Raw genomic sequence first — 20131 nt, forward strand, 5'->3', positions numbered from 1 at the left:
CCCGCACACAGCAACAAAGACCCAACTCAGCCAAAAATAAATAAGTTTTTAAAAAAATAAATAAATAAATGTAATCCCAACCAAAAGTCATTTGTTTACTCAACCTGGAAGTACACCTTCTTGAAACCTACCAAACATTTTTTTTATTGTTTAATCATTCTAACCCTTTATGTGGATTTTTAAATCTATTCATGGATAATATTCATAAACACTGTTTACCATATCAAAAGAACTCAAGGACCTCAATTTTTAAAAATAAGGTTAAAACGAATTTCTGGATATGTTTCCTTGCTTGATGTAATATAGTTATATATATACTTATTACTCAGCACAGTTACATTTATTATGTATGAAGTTTAATAAACATATAGAGCTATGCACCCCAAAAGAAATGATAAAAATAGGTTACCAGAAAGAATGGAGGAATTAACAAACTGATATTAAAATTACACATTCATATACACACGAATAATTTAAATTTGTTACATTTTTTAATCTGATCATTTACTCATTCAAATGTTATGGAGTGTAAAAAAAAAAGTTATTAAAAAAAAGGTTATGAAGTGCATACTAGGTTCCAGACTCTGAAAATAAAACCTGGGACACATTGTCAAAGTCATAGTCCAGTACAGGAAAAAAACAGATGAGACCTTTAGTAGAGTTACACAACAACAAAAACCAATATTGTTCATGAGTACTGTATCCAGACACCATAAAGATAATGTAAGTAGACACTATAAAAATAGTACAACTAATTCTTGGTGAGAAAGAAAAATAGAGGAATGAGTTGTAACCAAATTGGTGATATTTTGTAACTTCAACTGGACCTTGAAGGAAACATATGCTTTTGTTTTTAAGGTATGATGGAAGAAGGGGCTTTCCTTATTCTTTTTTGTTTTTTTTTTTGAAGATGTTGGGGGTAGGAGTTTATTAATTAATTAATTTATTTTTGCTGTGTTGGGTCTTCATTTCTGTGCGAGGGCTTTCTCTAGTTGTGCCGAGCGGGGGCCACTCTTCATCACGGTGCACGGGCCTCTCACTATCACGGCCTCTCGTTATGGAGCACAGGCTCCAGACGCGCAGGCTCAGTAGTTGTGGCTCATGGGCCTAGTTGCTCCGCGGCATGTGGGATCTTCCCAGACCAGGGCTCGAACCCGTGTCCCCTGCATTAGCAGGCAGATTCTCAACCACTGTGCCACCAGGGAAGCCCTCCTTATTCTTAGTAGAAAAAAAAAAAAACAGGCTTAAAAGGCACAAAATCATGATATATCTAAAAAAACTGAATTATTCTGCGTGTCTGGGGAAAAAAATCTCTAATACAAGGGAATATTTAGGATAATATTGACAGGAACTATAATTTTAAAATATTCAAATGACACAATTCAGTGATTTTAAAAATAGTTTGCTCTATTTTACCTATCAAGCTATAAATATAGCTTAGGGAAATTATAAAACTGTAGGCATTAAACCTTTTAAAATGATCTTTTAGAACAAAATACTTCTTAAGAAATAAACTGCCACTGACTCTGTTTTTCCTCTAATTTTGCATATTATTTTCACAAGGCACATAATTTTAAGATTTTGAACTATAAGATAAATTGTTCCAAGTAAGAGCTTGGGACATTAAGAGCTTGAAATATAAATTGTCCCAAGTAAAATGATTTATGTGAGGGAGAATGGAGGAGATACTGAAATCCTAACTTGATACAATAAGTAATAAGGAACTAATTAACTTAGGTCTGTAACTGTGTGTCATCAGTGACTTTTATTGTTTTAATTCATTTATTTATTTATCTTTGGCTATGTTGAGTCTTTGTTGCTGAGCACAGGTTTTCTCTAGTTGCAGCGAGTGGAGGCTATTCTTTTTTGTGGTGCATGGGCTTCTCATTGCAGTGGCTTCTCTTGTTGCAGAGCACAGGCTCTAGGCACGCAGGCTTTGGTAGTTGTGGTGTGTGGGCCCCGTAGTTGTGGCTCACAGGCTGTAGAGTGCAGGCTCAGTAGTTGTGGCGCACAGGCTTAGTTGCTCTGCGGCATGTGGATTCTTCCCGGACCAGGGCTCGAACCCATGTCCCCTGCATTGACAGGCAGATTCTTAACCACTGCACCACCAGGGAAGCCCCATCAGTGACTTCTTAAAGTGGAGTGAATTGAGAGGATTATTTCAAGGAATCCTTTAGATCAAGTTAAGTTGAGGGCGATATAGATACTTGGAATAGAAGAAAAAAAGTATTTCCTCTATCCTAGGTTCTCTGGCTAGGGGCCTGGAAATTAGACTGACAACAGACAAATTAAAAAGAGGAAAACAGAGTTTATTAACTCTCATAGCACACATACATGTGAGAGAAACTCATTGAAGAGTAACTCAAAGGAGTGGTTAGAACTTGTGCTTATATAGCATCTTACCAAAGAACAATAAATTTGTAGAGAAATAAAAAGATAAAGGAAAAAGGTTTTAAACTTTCAAGGAAGGCGTACTATGAGAAGGTAAATATATGACGAAAACTAAGGAAAGATAAGGGTCATGTCAGTAACTTTTGTTACATAGATTCCTCTCAGTGCTGTCTCTGGGCTGGTAAATCTAGACCTGTCTCTGGTGGTTAAGAGGCCAAGCCCGCTTTCAGCAAAAAGGGAGGGCAGAGAGCTTTGATTTTTGGTGTCTGTTGTTTCTTAATTATCTTCAGGACAGAATAATCTTTAAACCAAAGAGGTCTATTTTGGAGTGACATATTCTGATACCCTACATTCTCAACTTTTTGTTGAATAATATTTTTGAATTGAAATTTTTATTGAGGTAATTTTAGATTCACGTGCAGTTATAAAAAATAATGCATAGGGGTTCCGTGTATACTTTATCTAATTTTCCCCAATTGGAATATTATGTAAAACTACAGTAAAATATTACAACTCAGATATTGACCTTAATACAATCCACCAGTCTTATTCAGATTATGTATTATTAGTATACATTTGTGTTTGTATATTTAGATCTGTACAATTTTATAACATGTATAGGTTGCTGTATCCAATATCAGAGTCAAAATACTGAATAAACTGAATCGAGTTCTGTGGATAAGTGGATGGGAAAAAAAAAAAAGCAAAATAAGATAATGAATAATTCCAATATCACAACAATCCTTCCTGATACCCTTCTATAACCACACCTACCCCCTCCTCCCCCTTTTTTTCCTCCCCACACTATCTTACATTTCTAAAATTTTGTCATTTTATTTATTTATTTATTTTGCGGTACGCCAGCCTCTCACTGTTGTGGCCTCTCCCGTCGCGGAGCACAGGCTCCGGACGCGCAGGCTCAGCGGCCATGGCTCACAGGCCCAGCCGCTCCGCGGCGTGCGGGATATTCCCAGACCGGGGCACGAAACCCGTGTCCCCTGCATCGGCAGGCAGACTCTCAACCACTGTGCCACCAGGGAAGCCCTAAAATTTTGTCATTTTAAAATGTTATATAAGTGGAATCATACAGTAGGTAAGCTTTTGGGTTGAGTTTTTTCCACTTAGCATTTATCCTTGTAGAGTCATCAGAATTGTTTCATGTATCAGTAGTTTTTTATTGTTTTTTTTTCTTTCCTTTTTAATGCTGAGTAGCATGCCAGGGTATGTACATACCATAGTTTACCTAAACATTCTCCTGTTGAAGGAAATGGGATGATTCCAGTTTCTGACTGAAGCCAAATCCGGCCTCTATACACTGACACTGAATTAAATCTCAGAGACAGAGTTTTGGGTGAAGTAGAAAAGAATAGCTTTATTACTTTGCCAGGCAAAGGGGGCCACAGCAGGCTAATGCCCTCAAAACTGTGTGTCTCCACCTTGTGGGTGGGGGGGGGCGTGGTGTGAGGAGTCTTATAGTCCTGGGGCAGGGTTGCTGATTAAGATCAGGGGACGGTAAGTGCAGGGCCCGCATTCCTTCAATTCAGACCTTCTCTGGAATGAAGAATGCTTCGTCAAGCAGGTAACATCTTCCATTTGGGCGCTTTAGTTCTGCAGAAGAGCTCAAAGATAATGTTACGTATATCCCTTGAGCCCCTAGACTGTACTATTGTCTCTTGACTGCTCCTCCCTTATCTCCACATCTCCTCCCTTCCCTGATTAGCAGCTGTTTGAACCTGCCCTTTGGAACTCAGGGAAGGGGACACAGAAAGGCTTTTGTGCCCAGGAGGCCCATAGGGTCCTGCTCCATTTCATGACTACAACAAATAAAGCTGTTATAAACATTCATGTACAAGTTTTTGTGTGAACATCCATTTTGATTTCTCTGGGATAAATTCCCAGGAGTGCAATTAGTGGGACCTATGGTAACAATATGCTTAATTTCATAAGAAACTGCCCAGTTCTTTTCCAGAGTGGCTGTACCATTTTACATTCCAACCAGCAATGTGTCAGTGATATAGTTTTTTCCTACGTCTTTGCCAGCATTTATTTTTGTCACTAGCTTTATTGTAGTCATTTGTATAAGTGTGTAGTGATACTCATTGTCATTTTAGTTTGCATTTTCCTGTGACGTTGAACATCTTTTTCATGTACTTACGTGCCGTATGTATATCTTCTGTGAGATTTCTGTTCATTTATTTTCCCCATTTCCTAATTTTATTTTTTTTTAACTATTGAGTTTTTGGTGTTTTTTTTGCGGTACGCGGGCCTCTCGCTGCTGTGGCCTCTCCCGTTGCGGAGCACAGGCTCCGGACGCGCAGGCTCAGCGGCCATGGCTCACGGGCCCAGCCGCTCCGCGGCATGTGGGATCCTCCCGGACCGGGGCACGAACCCGTGTCCCCTGCATTGGCAGGCGGGCTCCCAACCACTGCACCACCAGGGAAGCCCTAAACTATTGAGTTTTGAGAGTTCTTTTCAAGATCCTAGTCTTTTGATGGATACGTGGATTGCAAATACTTTGTCCCAGGCTGAAGGATATTTCTGATTGGCTTTCATAGAACAAATGTTTCTAATTTTGATGTATCTGTATAATTGAGAAAATACTGTATTAAAAATTAAGTGCACAATCTGAGTATTTCTCATTAAATTATCTCAAAATTATCATTTGTAGGGATTACCAGAGAAATGGTTGTAAATTTTAAAAATAGGATTTTAGCTTGAAAGGGAAATACAAAAACCTATACTACTAATAAATAGGTAAAATGTATTAAGTACATCTATGTGCCAGACACTAGGATATGAGGCCCTTTTGTAACCTTCTTATTATTACAACCTCACAATGGTGAAGTGAGTGTGTAGCCACAAAGGCTACCTAGCCTTCTGTCAGATCAACCCAGAGACGCTTAGACAAAGTGATTGGAGGGTGGCCGTTTATATTTGTGTTCACTTCAGAGAGAATCCAGGGACACAAACAGTAATTTGGGCTTCCTCAGGATATTTAGTCTTTTTTTTTAATAGATCTTTATTGGAGTATAATTGCTTCACAATACTGTGTTAGTTTCTGTTGTACAACAAAGTGAATCAGCCATATGCATACACATGTCCCCATATCCCCTCCTCTTGAGCCTCCCTCCCACCCTCCCTATCCCACCTCTCTAGGTCATCTCAAAACACCGAGCTGCTCTCCCTGTGCTATGCGGCTGCTTCCCACTAGCTATCTATTTTACATTTGGTAGTGTATATATGTTGATGCTACTCTCATTTCGCCCCAGCTTCCCCTTCCCTGACACCATAAAGCATAAACAAGACGAAAAGACAACCCTCAGAATGGGAGAAAATATTTGCAAAGGAAACAACGGACAAAGGATGAATCTGCAAAATATACAAACAGCTCATGGAGTTCAATATAAAAAAAACAAGCAATTCAATTAAAAAATTGGCAGAAGACCTAAATAGACATATCACCAGAAAAGACATACAGATGTCCAAGAGGCACATGAAAAGATGTTCAACATCACTAATTATTAAAGAAATGCAAATCAAAACTGCAATGAGGTATCACTTCACACCAGTCAGGATATTTATTCTTTAACTTACAAAATCTAAGTATTCTCAGAAGGGATAAAGCATTTCTTGAGATAGCCTAATTGTGAGTAGGCAATTAATCCTATTCTACTTCTCCATGGAATAACAATGCTCCTCTGAAGCTAAAAGTTCAATGTTTCAGAGAAAGTGCTGCCCCAGGAATAATCGTGCCTGTTTTGGTGTACTATGAAAAGATCTCCATTTTGGAATATCCAGAACATTATAATTATTCTACAAGTATAGCAGGGCATACAACTTTACAATATTTTCCCATTTTTTGTGTTTTCAATAGCCAGTTTCTACAACTTCCACAATTCCAGAAGCAGAAGTTGTGTTCTGTTGTCTGAAGATAACACTACAAAGAAAATATTTAGAAGATTTCAATGTTATTTATATGTGTCTAGAAGCCTTGAAGTTAATCATCTACATTTAAATATCCATAGTATGTTTTTTTCCCTATCTACGTCTTCAGTATTTCTCTGTCTCCAAAGATCTCATCATGACCCACTTTCCAGCAAAATTTAAAAGGCCTCATTGAACCTTTTAAAAATTCAAATTTAAAAGATTATAAAAATATGCAGTGTTTAAAAGAAATTTCTTAAATTTTGTATTCCAAAATGACCTGGAGAGATTTCTTAAAAATACTGATGCCTGGGACCAACATAAACCAATTAAATTAGAATTTCTGTGATTGGGATCGGTATTTTTAATAGCTTTCCAGATAGTTATAATGCACTGCTAGGGATGAAAATTTTGAAATTAAATTTGACAAGTGATGGAAAAAATTAGATAATTACTATCCCTAGAAAGCCTCAATTAAAAAAACTTTTTCTATATATTTGCATTTTTGTTTTAATTCCACATTGCATGGTATATTGATCTTATTTTGAGTGGTATAAAAAAGAAAAGAAACACATAAAAATGAACTTTCCAGTCTTAATTGTAACAACACTTAAAACTTAATGGACTTAATTTTTTTAGTGATATATGGAAAATATAGTTAGATTATATTTTTTTAAAATGTGTAGTTGTTTCTTATATCAGTGTATGGAATGTTCCTACTATGAGAGCAGTTATATAATTTTCACAAGTTACATTGTCTAAATTAAAAAATAAGTTGGTTTAAATCAAAATGTTCAAATAAAATAATATATTAAGTGAAATCTTTGGTTTAAAATAATGAATGTTAGAATCAAAGCAGATGGATTACCTCTGCATTTTTATAATAATAGAAAAGATAGGTAAAAAGGTAAGTTTTTCTTTTCATAAAGGTTTTTCAGTTTAGGTGATGACTTTTCTTCCATTGATATACCTATTATATTATTTAATCTCAATTTTCTCTTTTGATTACCAGATCCAGATGATTTTTAAAATAAATATGTCTGGCAGAAATGACTCTATATTACTAATGGCATATTCTTCAGACAGACCTTACAGTCCTTTTGAAGATATTTTAATCTTAGTTACCCATTCTGAGGATCTTCTAGTACAGACATAATTATATTTCTCTGCACAGGTTCCAGGACAGTTTTATGGACATGCTTATATTTGATCTGTTTTCTCATGGCTCTTGACTTAGTATGCTAAAATCATTGAGTAGCTTCAATTACATCAAAACCACTATTAGTTTACTGCTTAATGATTTATCTTTTGAAATTATTCCAATAGATGGATACCAATTAATTCTTCAATGTTATTAAAACCTAAGCATAATAACAAAGTTTAAAAATCTTATGTAAAAACATTTATATTAATGAAGTTTATAAATATGTACTTCTAAACATGCTCATCTATGAATTTAAAATGTATATCATCAGTTTCTTGAATTCATAATAGGATTATTAAAATATTTCAGTTCTCTTGTATACACCTGGAAATAAACACGCTCAAGGGCATTCTGGGGTTAAGCTAATATATCTGACAGGAGAGAAGGTATATGTAGGTGGCTAGGTGACATATCGCATACATATGTAGATTAAAATAGGAACTTTAATTTTTTTCCTATAAACCTTAAAACTATTTATCCTAAACTATTTTGTATTAACATTGATATAAAAAAATATAAGCCATACCAAGTAGCTCTATTGAATCATTGCCTTTCCTCCCTATTTTCATAATACATGGACATAAGTAGTATAGTAGAAAAATTCTGTCATGGGGATAATTCAACTTTACTAGGCAGAACTCCTTGAAGACAACTTATAATTTTCATAGTGGAGTTAATTAAATAACCCATGCCTTCATTCAGTGTTTATAAATTTTCTTCTCTGCTCTAGGCATCATGCTCAGCGCTGAAGGTGAAAAGCTCACAATGACAACAGCTTCTTTCCTCTCAGCACGCACAGTCCAGGAACAAAGATGTTCAGTAGTAAAAACTGGGGAACTCTGACCCAAACTCTGCAACTTCTCTGCTCTGTATAACTGCTTTACAAAACCTAAGTTCGGGTCTAGAAACTGCAGAGTTTTAGGTAGATGAGAAAATTCTGATATTGTGGGTTAATCTGGAGTTGAGCGTATTCAATATGTACCCTCTTCTTACAAAAAGGAGTTGAAGAAACTTAAACACATTCCCTAAGATGGAACAGATAAAAATATTGATTTTAAAAATCAAGGTGAAGGAAAATAATCGATTAGCCTGTTGAAGCCAGAAGTGAAGTTTATGGTATAAATGCAATTCCTTTACAATTGCCAGAGATAGGTCACAAATCTGACTCTTCAGTTTCTTTGCAGCCAAAGCAAAGAGAGAAATATGATCAGTTACAATTTAATATTTTCCGCATAAAGCTTTTTCTGGCACTGAGTCCTGAAAGAGATTTCTCCCATGGGTCCTTATATAAAGAGGTCACACTGTGATATATTATTTCAGACACTATATCCTGGCAAGTATTACAGTGGGTTTCCTATGGCTACTTCTTATACCATCTTTCATTTAAACCAAGGGCACAATGCCAAAGTTCAATTCAGCAAGAGATTCAGAGAGGGAGAAAAACTTAGCAATCTAAACATGCAGATAACTCTCTGATGGTTCGGCTTGATTGAGAGGTAAAGTTTGGAATACACAGGGAGATAGGTAACTTTTCTTAAAGGGAATTTTTCATAAATGTATTCATTAATTTGATACTTGCTGAAAATTTGGCAGTAGAAAGTTTGGGGTTATATTTTGTACCATAAATCTATAGTAAAGATATGCTTCATTGCTGTTTAAAGATGGAATTATGTGCTTTAGATGGTCAACTAAGTAGAAGGTAAAATAGACCACTTCTGAAAATTAAGCTGTCTAAACCAGAATTTATTAATACCAGAAAAGATAGATGGAGGTGGCTTAGGAAGTACCTGTAGACTAACCAAACTCTGTCTCATAAAAAAATTGAATGATGGGGCTTCCCTGGTGGCGCAGTGGTTGAGAGTCTGCCTGCCGATGCAGGGGACACGGGTTCGTGCCCCTGGTCTGGGAAGATCCCACATGCCGCGGAGCGGCTGTGCCCGTGAGCCATGGCCGCTGAGCCTGTGCGTCCGGAGCCTGTGCTCCACAACGGGAGAGGCCACAGCAGTGAGAGGCCTGCATGCTGCAAAAAAAAAAAAAGAATGATGAATGATTTTCACCATGAAAGTATTATATCATAGAATATGGCTGTGATAGTTTTTATTTGATGATTTTTTTCATAGTAATTAAAGCCAATTATCCACAGTGGTTATCAAAAAAAAAAATCTGAAAATTTTATCCCTGCAGTGTCTAATTTTATGCATTGTGATTTTGCTGGTGAATCTCCCAGACTTTTGTTAAGAAAACATACCAATAAGTCAGTGAATAGCTGGTATATTGTATAGGCTTGTTTTATTATTGCTACTTGCTGAAATCTGGTCCACTCTCTGGATATGGTATCACTTTCTCAGTGTACTTGAACTCGTATGATTCTCTCCAGTTGTCTTCCTTCTTTTCTTCCTTCTTGTCTTCCTTTCTTCTTTCTTTCCTTTTCTTCATCTTAGTTTTTTTTTTTTTTTTTAATAAGGAAGGGACTTTTTTGTAGTTTGTTCATTACATTCTGTGAGGGAGATCCTAGAAACAGTTTATTTATTGTATGCCTGAGGATGTGCCCACATGTGCTTTTTCGTAAGTAGTTGTGGGTCACAGAAGACCAACATGGAGCCACAGTGTTACTGTTACAATGTAGATCATAAGCCTACTGAGAATGCCTGTAATTAATTAATTAATTAATTAGATGTATACCCTTGGCAATCAAAATTTACATGTCCTGACACCTTTGAAAACCATGAACACCCCTATAATGTATGTAATTGTTCATAAACTACAAAAAGCTAACTTACAGCGACACACTGTGCCATGTAGGGACAATGGTCTTAAGCCATTGGCTTGGTTCACTTACTTGCTGTATGGTTTGTTTCTCAATGGCATCTCCTATATGAGCCCAATTCACTGCCGTGCTTCAGTGAAATTACTAGTTGTTGAAATTCTCCTACCTTTGGATTTACTTGAAAACTACTGAAAACACCAATTTAAATCTATAACTTTCTAAAGTAACTTTTACTAAAAGTAAAGGAGAAATTATAAATATCATTAATAAGTATCCCAAATGAGTATTGCACATTAAGACTTTCTGAGGCAAAGCAGCGTAATGAAGAGGGCAGACACTCAGTTTAGAAACAGAAACTTTCTTAAAATTTCCGGAATGTCCACTTACTAGCTATGGCCTCAAATAGATTTCTTAACTATTCTAGGTATTATTTTCTTTATCTGTAAAATGGAACAGTCATTCCTCTTAATGTCATAAAATTGTCATGATAGCAGAGATAACCACTGTGTCTCTAAAAGTATATTATTTGACCGATAGTTAAAACAGTGTGTGTATTTCTCCCTGTTAGCCAGATCTTATTTTTAAAGACAGAAATCTGAGCCTGAAACTGATTGTTTTCCCCCAAATCCCAGTGCTAGGTGAATATTATAATTTAAGTGGCTACCGTTATGTTTAAATTGTATAATTTAATTACAGGACTATCAATAGACTATGTGGAAAACAAACTTTATTGGATCAGTTCGGGAAATGGAACCATAAACAGATGCAACCTGGATGGTGGTAATTTAGAAGTAATAGAGTCAATGAAAGAAGAATTGACAAAAGCTACAGCCCTAACCATCATGGGTAAGTACAGTGATACTATAGCTACGATGCTTGTATTGATTGGGGTTGATTAATTGTGACCTGTTAAAGCTTAGAAAAGACTGCTCCATTAACACCAGAAGCACATTCAAATTGCACATCTCTAAGAGAGTTTTTCTTTTCTTTTTCTTTTTTTAACCTTAGCAAACAAACTTAAAAAATTATCCAGATCAGTGACTTAGTGCTATTAGCAATAATAACTTCACTGTTATTGATTCTTGGGGTATTATTATTCTTGGTATTATTTTACGATCATTTTCTGTGTTCTACTATAGTGTTCTAAAGTGCAAGGACCTTGTGTATTTGTCACAATAAGGTAAAATCTTATCTCTGCTTATAAAGGATAGATTGATCTACACAGACAGTTGAAGAAACAAGGCCACAGTGTTATTGACCAATGATTTAAATTATTCTTCCACAAAAATTATTTATATGTACACACACACACACACACACACACACACACACACACACAGAGATTATACCTGACTAGTGGTTATTTTAGAATAGGATTTATTTAAAATTGTCTCATAAATCAATAAGAAAATAAGGTTATTTTGTATTACCCAGCTTTACCAAATTAACAAGAAAATTTTGTTGTATGTGTATTTTTACATTTTTTAAATCACCTGAGTAAAAACAGCAGAGTTTAAATTCTGAAAGTGATTTGGTAAACTGCAACAATCCCCAGTCAACACCCACACTACGTTTTCAAAAATTGTTTGTGAAATCAACCCAAACTAGCGAATAATATAGCCAAGGAACCCAGTAAGTTAGAGGAAGCATGATAAAAATATGTCATAACATTTCAAGAGATGTCATTGACTTTTAGTGAATATATACACATATATATATCACAAACTTTATATACTGTAAAAATCATTGCCTCATAGAAAAATGTAGGCTGTATAAAAATTTATTTCTGCTAACATGATTGCTACCGACCCTGCTATGAGTAGGAAATGAGTACTAAACTTACAGAACTCAATGCTATGAACAAAATCTCAAAAAATGGAGTAGTCCATTTTAGCAAAAGAATAAAGTAAGTTAGTTTTGTTTCCTAATAAAATAGAAGAGACAAAGCATGGATGAAATCATTAAGCATATATTGGATCAGAGCTGTGAATCTTATTTGACATCAGTGCCCTATGGGAACCGATCTTGAGTAAATTAAAATTCTTTTAACAAGTGAATGGTTATGTATCTGTACTTCTCCCTGCCACCATAATTTGATTAACACTGAAAGATAAAAAATAAAGAAACCTATTAATACCTCTACTGTCAATACATTAACTGGACATATCAAAATATATCTGCAGTTTGAAGGCTTAAAGTGTAAAGGGCATCACCAAAGAGGAGCAGGGGAGCAACTTCTACTTTCTGAAGTTCCCTAGCTGGTCTCTGAATTTGCCCTTCTGTTCAGATTCCCCCTTCTTTCAGAACCTCTCTACTCTTTCTCTTTGGGGATGGTATAAAGTGCGATGAGGACCTGCTTCCTGCTGAGGCTGAATAGTATAGTCATATAAAAAAGACAATAGAAAAAGGAGAACCTTACCACTATCCAGGGGATTACTGATGATTACAGATGTTTAAGAAGAAATTTGCCTACAGTGATACTGAAATTGCACATCCAGGAACAAAGAAATAATTGTAATATGAAATGACCAGTTATATACCAGCTTCTCAGACTACCTAGGTGATGGATGATAGGTAACTGAAAGTTTGTGTTTCACGAAAATGTAGGAGTGGTTTTCCTAAATTTGAGTTAATAATCTCTTTGGACGCATTTCACAATTTTTTAAACTTAGAATATTGTAATTTGTAACTCTCTGGGGGCTCCCAGTTTTACTTGGAATAGTATATACAGAATAAACTGAAAGGAGCTTTGAAATATTAAAATTAGGTAAAGCAATAGGTATTTGGTAATACCTAGATTAAAATAAAGCAATTATTTGATGATTCAACCAAGTTCAAGACCCAAAGACCAAGATTGCTACATCTAAGTTTCACAAACCTTATGATACTTCTTTCAAGAGGTAGAGTTTAACTTCCCTCCGTTTGAGTGCAGGCTGGACTTAGCGACTCACTTCTAATGAATAAAATAAGGCAAATGTGATGGCGTTTGACTTTGGAGATGAGGTCATAAAAGGCATGAGCCTTCCTCCTTGCCCTCTCTCTCTTGGGTCACTCACTCCGGGCAAAGCCAGGTGACAAGTTATGAGGTCCCACAAGCAGCCCAGTGAAGTCCACACAGCAAGGAACTGAGACCTCTAGTCAATAGCCGTATGAGTGAGCCATCTTGAAAGCAGAGCCTCCAGCCCAGTCAAGATTTCAATTGACTCAGCCAAAGCCAATGCATTACAGCAACCTCAAGAGAGACTCCAAACCGGCACCACCCACATAGTGGCTCCCAGATTCCTGATCCATAGAAACTATGTGAGACAATAAATGTTTATTGTTTTAAGATACTGAATTTTGGGGTTAATTTGTTATACAGCAATAGATAACTAATTCACGTAATTCCGTCTATAGAACTCATTCATTTATGAATAGATTCACAAATTCAAATACTTGTTTAATAGAGTGAGGCAAGTTATAAATAGTAAAGTGTGTCAGGTGTGATAAAATCCAATGGCTCAACATGATAGTAAGTAGCAACTGAGTTTAGACTTCAGTATCTAGACTTACTTGAGGGTGGCAGAAAGTATGATAAAACCGGAGAGAGCTAATGGTCCACTTGAGGTAGAACATCTCTCACCTCCACTTATTTTTTACCATAAGGAACATTAACGGGTTGTGCCAGACATTTCATTTTTCATGAGAAGCAAGAAATCTAGATTTGTTGTTGTTTAAATCTCGAAATTTAAAAATGTTACCAAATTATCACATTACAAAAATACCATGCAGGCCAACATACTGCACATATAGGCTAACTGTGAAGGCTAACACTCTACAAACCAAGAAAACTAACGAATAACAAAAACACCACCACAACAATCATCTGTGTGCTTGATTCATCCCAGTGGCACCACCTAGTTACCACCTCTGGTTCAGTCATCTTTTATGCTGGTGATGTTGAATTGTAGAGTGAAAATGATGGAGCTAAGGCAGCTAATGCCCAGTTGTACCACTGGAGGGGACTTGGTAGAAAAAAATAATAATAATCTGGGAGAGCTGGCATAACCTACAGAGGTGAGCAGGACATATGATTTCTCACCAAGCTTTTGTGGTCTTGTTTGACCAGACCTTGTATTCTGCCTGAGGTATATACAAATGAAGAGCATACGAATGTGAGGTCAACTTCTTATTTGAGTTCAACTGTTGACAAGGAAGTGTAACTTCTAAATGTAGAGCTTGCACCCTAACAGCAATGGATACTCAATTCCATTCATTCTTTGAACGTATATTCACTAGTGCCTACCATATGCCAGGCACTGCTATATATGGTGGTGAGAATCCTAGCTTGGTCAAATTTGCAGAAAAGCAAGGAAGACAGACACTAAGGAGGATGGAAAATGCATAGAATTATAGGTAACTGTTAAGGAACAAAAAAAGAGAAAAAAAGGACAAAGCAGGGAAAAGAGATAAAAAAGTATATAAAAAGATATAAAAAGGTAAAAAAGTATATAAAATTTTAGGTTTTAGGTTGAATGGCCCAGAAGAGTGAAAGAATGTGAACGAACAAAAACTGTTTTAGTTGTTCATTTGGTTTTCAGCTGTGTTATTAAATGCTTTGTTTTAAAAAATATTTTTAAAGTAATTTAATTATATCAAAATAAACCTTCACAGGTGATTCTGATAATTTACCAGGTTAGACATCTTTTAAGTTGACCATGGTTCAAATACAGTATTGTCTGTGATTCACCTTTTCTCCAGTGAGTCACTCGGTCAGAAGTGATTTACACATCGTGTACAATGGCTGTTTGATGAGGACTCTTAACACCGTTTACTCTGGACTGAATGTTTGCGTTTCCCCAGATTCATATGTTGGAGCCCTAATGTGATGGTATTAGGAGGCGGGGCCTTTGGGAGGTAATTAGGTCATGACATTCAAGCTTCCATAATGGGATTAGTGTCCTTCTAAGAAGAGACCAGAGAGCTTGCCTCTCTGGGGTGTGAGATTACAGCAAGTAAGTGCTGACATCCTGATCTTGGACTCCAGTCTCCAGAACTGTGAGAAATAAATTCCTGTTGTTTAAGTCACTTAGTCTATGGTATTTCTGTTAGAGCAACCCAAGCTAACTAAAATACCATTCCAGTTAGCTGATATAAGCTGACTAGCCTATAAACTTTGAACATCAAATTCTTCCCCATTTTAAAGAATGACCTTGTCAATTTTCTTTTCCCAAATGTCAGAGCTAACAAATAAAATAGTTGCTGCTTTCAAACACAATAGCTGGTAGCTCTAAAATTATATCTACTACTTATTTTTCTTAGATAATTTTTCTCAGTATTTAGCAGTTCTTTTTAAATAATTTTCTTTTATAAATATATTTCAGTTTCATGATATAATAAGGTTACTCTAAAACATTTTCTTACATGATGTCCAAGAGGTTTGTGTTATAAAATAGTGTATAGTCAACTATGTTATATTTAACTATTGATTACCTAGTTTTCACATACAGAACTTTTTTGTTTGTTTCTATTCACCTTTTCCTCATAACATTTGGCATTTTCCTCGTCATTAATGTCTGCAGGAGACAGTGAAGTAATCGCAAATTAATAAAGTTGCTCTTCACTGCCTTTAAGAGGAGAAGGAGGTTGAAACTATTGACTAAAATTAGTGTTTGTGGGTTATTTATGGATTATATTTAACATACTGTTCCTTTTCACTGTCAGCATATGCAGTTTGAGAGCAGACTGCGTATATTGTATCCACATTGAAGAGAAAGTTAGAAAAATGAAAGAAAATACACAAATAAAGCAAATGTACTGGCAGAAATAGGCTGAGTAATTTTTAGAGAAAATTAAGATGGAATTTGGGAAATAGCAGGATGGTAACTTAGCTGTATTTTGTACTTTTAGGGTGAGGAAGGGAAGACCTGGGGCAAGCGGACCACAGATTTAAAATAAAAATGAAGATATAGATTATTCAATTATAGAATGTAAATTATTCAAGCAAACTTGAAGAAATATGCATATCTGTATGGCAATTGTGGATTTAGTGGTCAGCATCTTATTCAGTCATAGGTGACCTTCATACAGTCCATTAAAACGTGTCATGTAGTAATTTGTCAAGTTTTACTAGGGCAAGGGTTTGAGTCCTGGGCACTACAAGGGGTATGGGTTTGAATTTAAACCTCCACCCCACGCTCACACCTCATGAGCTTTTTTTTCATTAGCTCATATATTACTCCATTGTATATACAGTATTCCCATTGAGATTCAAGTATACATCTACTCTTTTTGTTTCATTTTGTGGTAAATATGATCTTTGGAAATTGTTCTTACCATAGTACTTGTAAATGGGAATTCTGAAGTTAACATGGCAGGTTCTTCTTGAATGTCAAGGGGTATATATATTGGTAGCCTTCTTTATGTGATTAAATCATAGACTTTTATAATTAAATGTAACCTTAGAGATCTTTAAAGTTATTTTGTCAGTTGAGGAAGTGTACTTCAGATTCCTGTTCCTACTATTCACTAACCAGCTATGGCTATGGGACAACTACTGAACTCTATGCCTTAATTTTCTACTCTGCAAAAACATGAGCTTTGACCATATGAGCTACAAAGTTTTAAAAACTTGTATGATTTTGTCACCAATGGGTTGAACCAGAGTGCAGGAAATTGTTTAAAATAAACTATTATCTAAGTTGAAGTAATACAGGAGAAGCAATAAAGACTGGCTAAAAATAAAATTTATGTGTGAAGTTATGTTAATCAGAGTTCATACTAATCTGATCAGAAGTTGGGCAAAGCAATTGTTTTGACTTTTAGTTGAGAATTTGGCGGATGTTTACAACATAGGATTGCTTAAATTAATTGTTTTAGAATGGGTTTGTACTTTTTATAAATATCTAAGTAACGACAACACTCATCTGATCTTAGAATCACTTGCAAAAATTGGCAAACTTCTCTTTAAAATAAAAGGAACTTTGAATCACAGGTAAAGGCAAAAACAAACAAAAAAAACCCGACACATTTTCTATGAATACCTAAGCCCTCTCAGTTGACTTTTTCTGTGTTATCAATCACAGTTTAAATATATTATACTATTGATCTGTTTCAAGTAGCCATTTGCCAGAATAGGCTTAAAATGTAAATATTAGAAGGATATTGAACTTTGGCTACAGTTAGGATCGATCAAGGAGGAGAAAAAGGCATATTCTATGTGCATTTTCAGTCTCTTATCAGAAACAAACTCAGCCCTGTAATGAGTAAAAAGTTGTCTTCTCTTGATTTGGTTATGAACACTTTTATTTTAAGTCAGTGTTAACAAAATAATCATTTCCCTTTAGGGAGCCCTTGAAAGGCTTTACCAAATGTACCCCTTAAGGACATTTGTTCATACTTTTCATAGGTTCACTTCACAAAATTGAAGCCATCATAATAGGTGCTGTGAACTCTCAGCACACGGATAGTTTGCCATGGGAAACCAAGGCTGTCAGATTAAACTGCTTCCAGAACTGTCTGAATATCAGAGAAGGTCATTTTTATTTGCTTGAGAACGAATACAGTGTTAATATTGTTGGGGATTAAATGTTTTGAGTGTTCCCACTGGAGTTTCTACAGCAAAGCACAATCATCTAATCTCTTTGCTGACCGAAAAAAAAACTCTAAGCTTAATGGCAAAAAAATTAGTCTTTACCTACACTAACTCTTAAGCTCGCTCCACTAATTTCTGAATGATATGCTTTTATCATTTGTATCTGTATTCTTTCAGCAAATGATTTGGTGTAATGACATTAGAATTTATTAAAACGTATCTAGCACTCAATTTACATACTTGTATATTTCCTCAAATAATATACTTTATAAATAATAATAGAAATATGAAAAGTGTATATACAATAAACGACCCAGTAAAACTGGCATGCAGAAATCATCAAAAACCTTTTTTTTTCTACTTTACTTCCTAAGATAAATTACTATGGCAAGTTGTCATGACATCTATGAAACATTATAAATGATAGCAAGTGACAGGCTGTAAGTCTGGTGCATTTAGTCTTGCTAAGATCCTTAGACTGAGCACTTGCGGATTCACACTGAAATCTAGCCTGAAAGGATTCTATATGTCATATTCTTATTAAAGGTGATGAGTCTGATAACTTGAAAGTTCTTGACTTCAATAGCCCACCTTAAGAAGTTATTTCCTCTGTTTTGTACAAGGCAAGTCCACTTTACATGTTGTCACGTGCAGGTTTTTTGTTTTGTTTTGTTCTTAATCATAGCTTAATGAATATCTTTCTCCCTCTGAATGTGCAAAGAAGCTGAAACTTAGTTTCAAAGGAGTTCTTACTTCTTATGAGACTCTACCCTCCCTTCCTTCCTTTTCTTTCTTTTAATCTTCCCTCCCTTTGGCTGTTCCTTGGATTGCCGGTTTTCTTTTTATATCTGAAAGCTTTGCCCCTTTATTTGTTTTGTTGTTTATTTGTTTTCCTTTCACAGTCTAGTTAGATACTAACATTTTATTTGGGCTACTAAAACAACTTCTTCCCACTTTTCGTATCTCCGATCCCCAAACTATTAAGACCTGCAAGGTTCAGAACTCCTGTGGCACCCGCCTACCCCCTCCTTAGCCATAATATTTCAGAGGCTGGAATAAGCACTCACAACTTACTCTGAAATGCTCATTTTTTTCTCTCCTTTTCATTCACCAGAAGTTGTTTGTCACAATATTATCAGTTTTACCTTATAGATAAATGAAACTTAAGGTCAATAAGTTTTGTTAAAACCCAAAGCATTATTTGTCCCACCTTATAGATAAAGAAATAGGGCCAGTAAGATTTGTGAAAACCCTGTCCTCTGAGACTCAAGCTCAGAGATCCTGATTCAAGTTACGTGTGGTTTCCATTACCAGCAAGGGCCTTCCCTATCATAACTATACTTTTCATTTGATCCTCCTCTACCCCTGAGCTGCAATACATCCAGGCAAACTGTTCCCCTGTATCTGATCATGTCCTACTTATTTCCATTTGTCTTGCTATTCCTTGTTCTTTGACTGCCTTCCATATTTATCAGCCACCCTAATGGGTGAAGTATCACCTTTCAAGACCTACTTCAACTATACCTCAGTGATTTGAAACGTTTCTCTTCTCTGAACCCCTTTGTATTTTTCTAATGTAGTGGGATATTCTTTGTCTTTTCTAATGAGTGAAAATGTCTCACTTTTCCGTAACTTGGGACTGCATTTTATTCATATATGCATCATTCATGATACACAGCAAGATGCTTTGCACTGAGTACATTTTATTATGTAACAGTAGAATGTATGAATAAATAAAACAATGACCATCTACACACCAAACCCCTACCACAGCAATCAAAATATATTTTCAATCAAAGCAGGCAAATGCTTATGTAGAATGATCACAACCATAAATATACTGTACAATTTAAATATATATAGAAATAAATATTAAAGGAAAATACTTTGAAATATAAGGATTTGAATTGTATAGGGAAGAAAATGAATAACATGATTAAGTGTATACAACAATCATTTCCAACGTGTATTCTACATACATGTGTATATAGAAATGCAAGAAAAGAAGAGCCGTATTGAATAATGTTTGTTCTCAAAGGAACTAAACAGCTTCATGGAAGAAGATTAAGAAGAAGAAAGAAAAAAAAAAAGACTACCCTAAAACACACACAAGTGAAAGAGTTCCAAAACAAAACAAAAACTTTGATGTTTGGAATGTTTTAGTCTCTTAAAGGTAGTCTATCACAGTTGGGCCTAACAGCATTACTCTCTTTAATGATAATAATTGATAGTGTAAATAAATAAAGCATTCTAGTATTTAATTTACAAATCT

The 20131-nt window shown here is 35.5% G+C and overlaps 1 protein-coding gene across 1 annotated transcript in view; it reads left to right on the top strand.

The window, feature by feature from the left end:
- The window catches only part of LRP1B (LDL receptor related protein 1B), a 1820879-nt gene that overhangs the window by 1243989 nt on the left and 556759 nt on the right, over positions 1-20131 (top strand). The window contains exon 32 of the mRNA XM_029226108.1: positions 10983-11132. Within this exon, the coding sequence (XP_029081941.1) occupies positions 10983-11132 (150 nt within the window). The remainder of the gene's footprint in view (positions 1-10982; positions 11133-20131) is intronic.

This window comes from Monodon monoceros, unplaced genomic scaffold (genome assembly GCF_005190385.1).
Source record: "Monodon monoceros isolate NGI ecotype Baffin Bay Population unplaced genomic scaffold, NGI_Narwhal_1 Super_Scaffold_16, whole genome shotgun sequence".
Lineage (NCBI taxonomy): Eukaryota > Metazoa > Chordata > Mammalia > Artiodactyla > Monodontidae > Monodon > Monodon monoceros.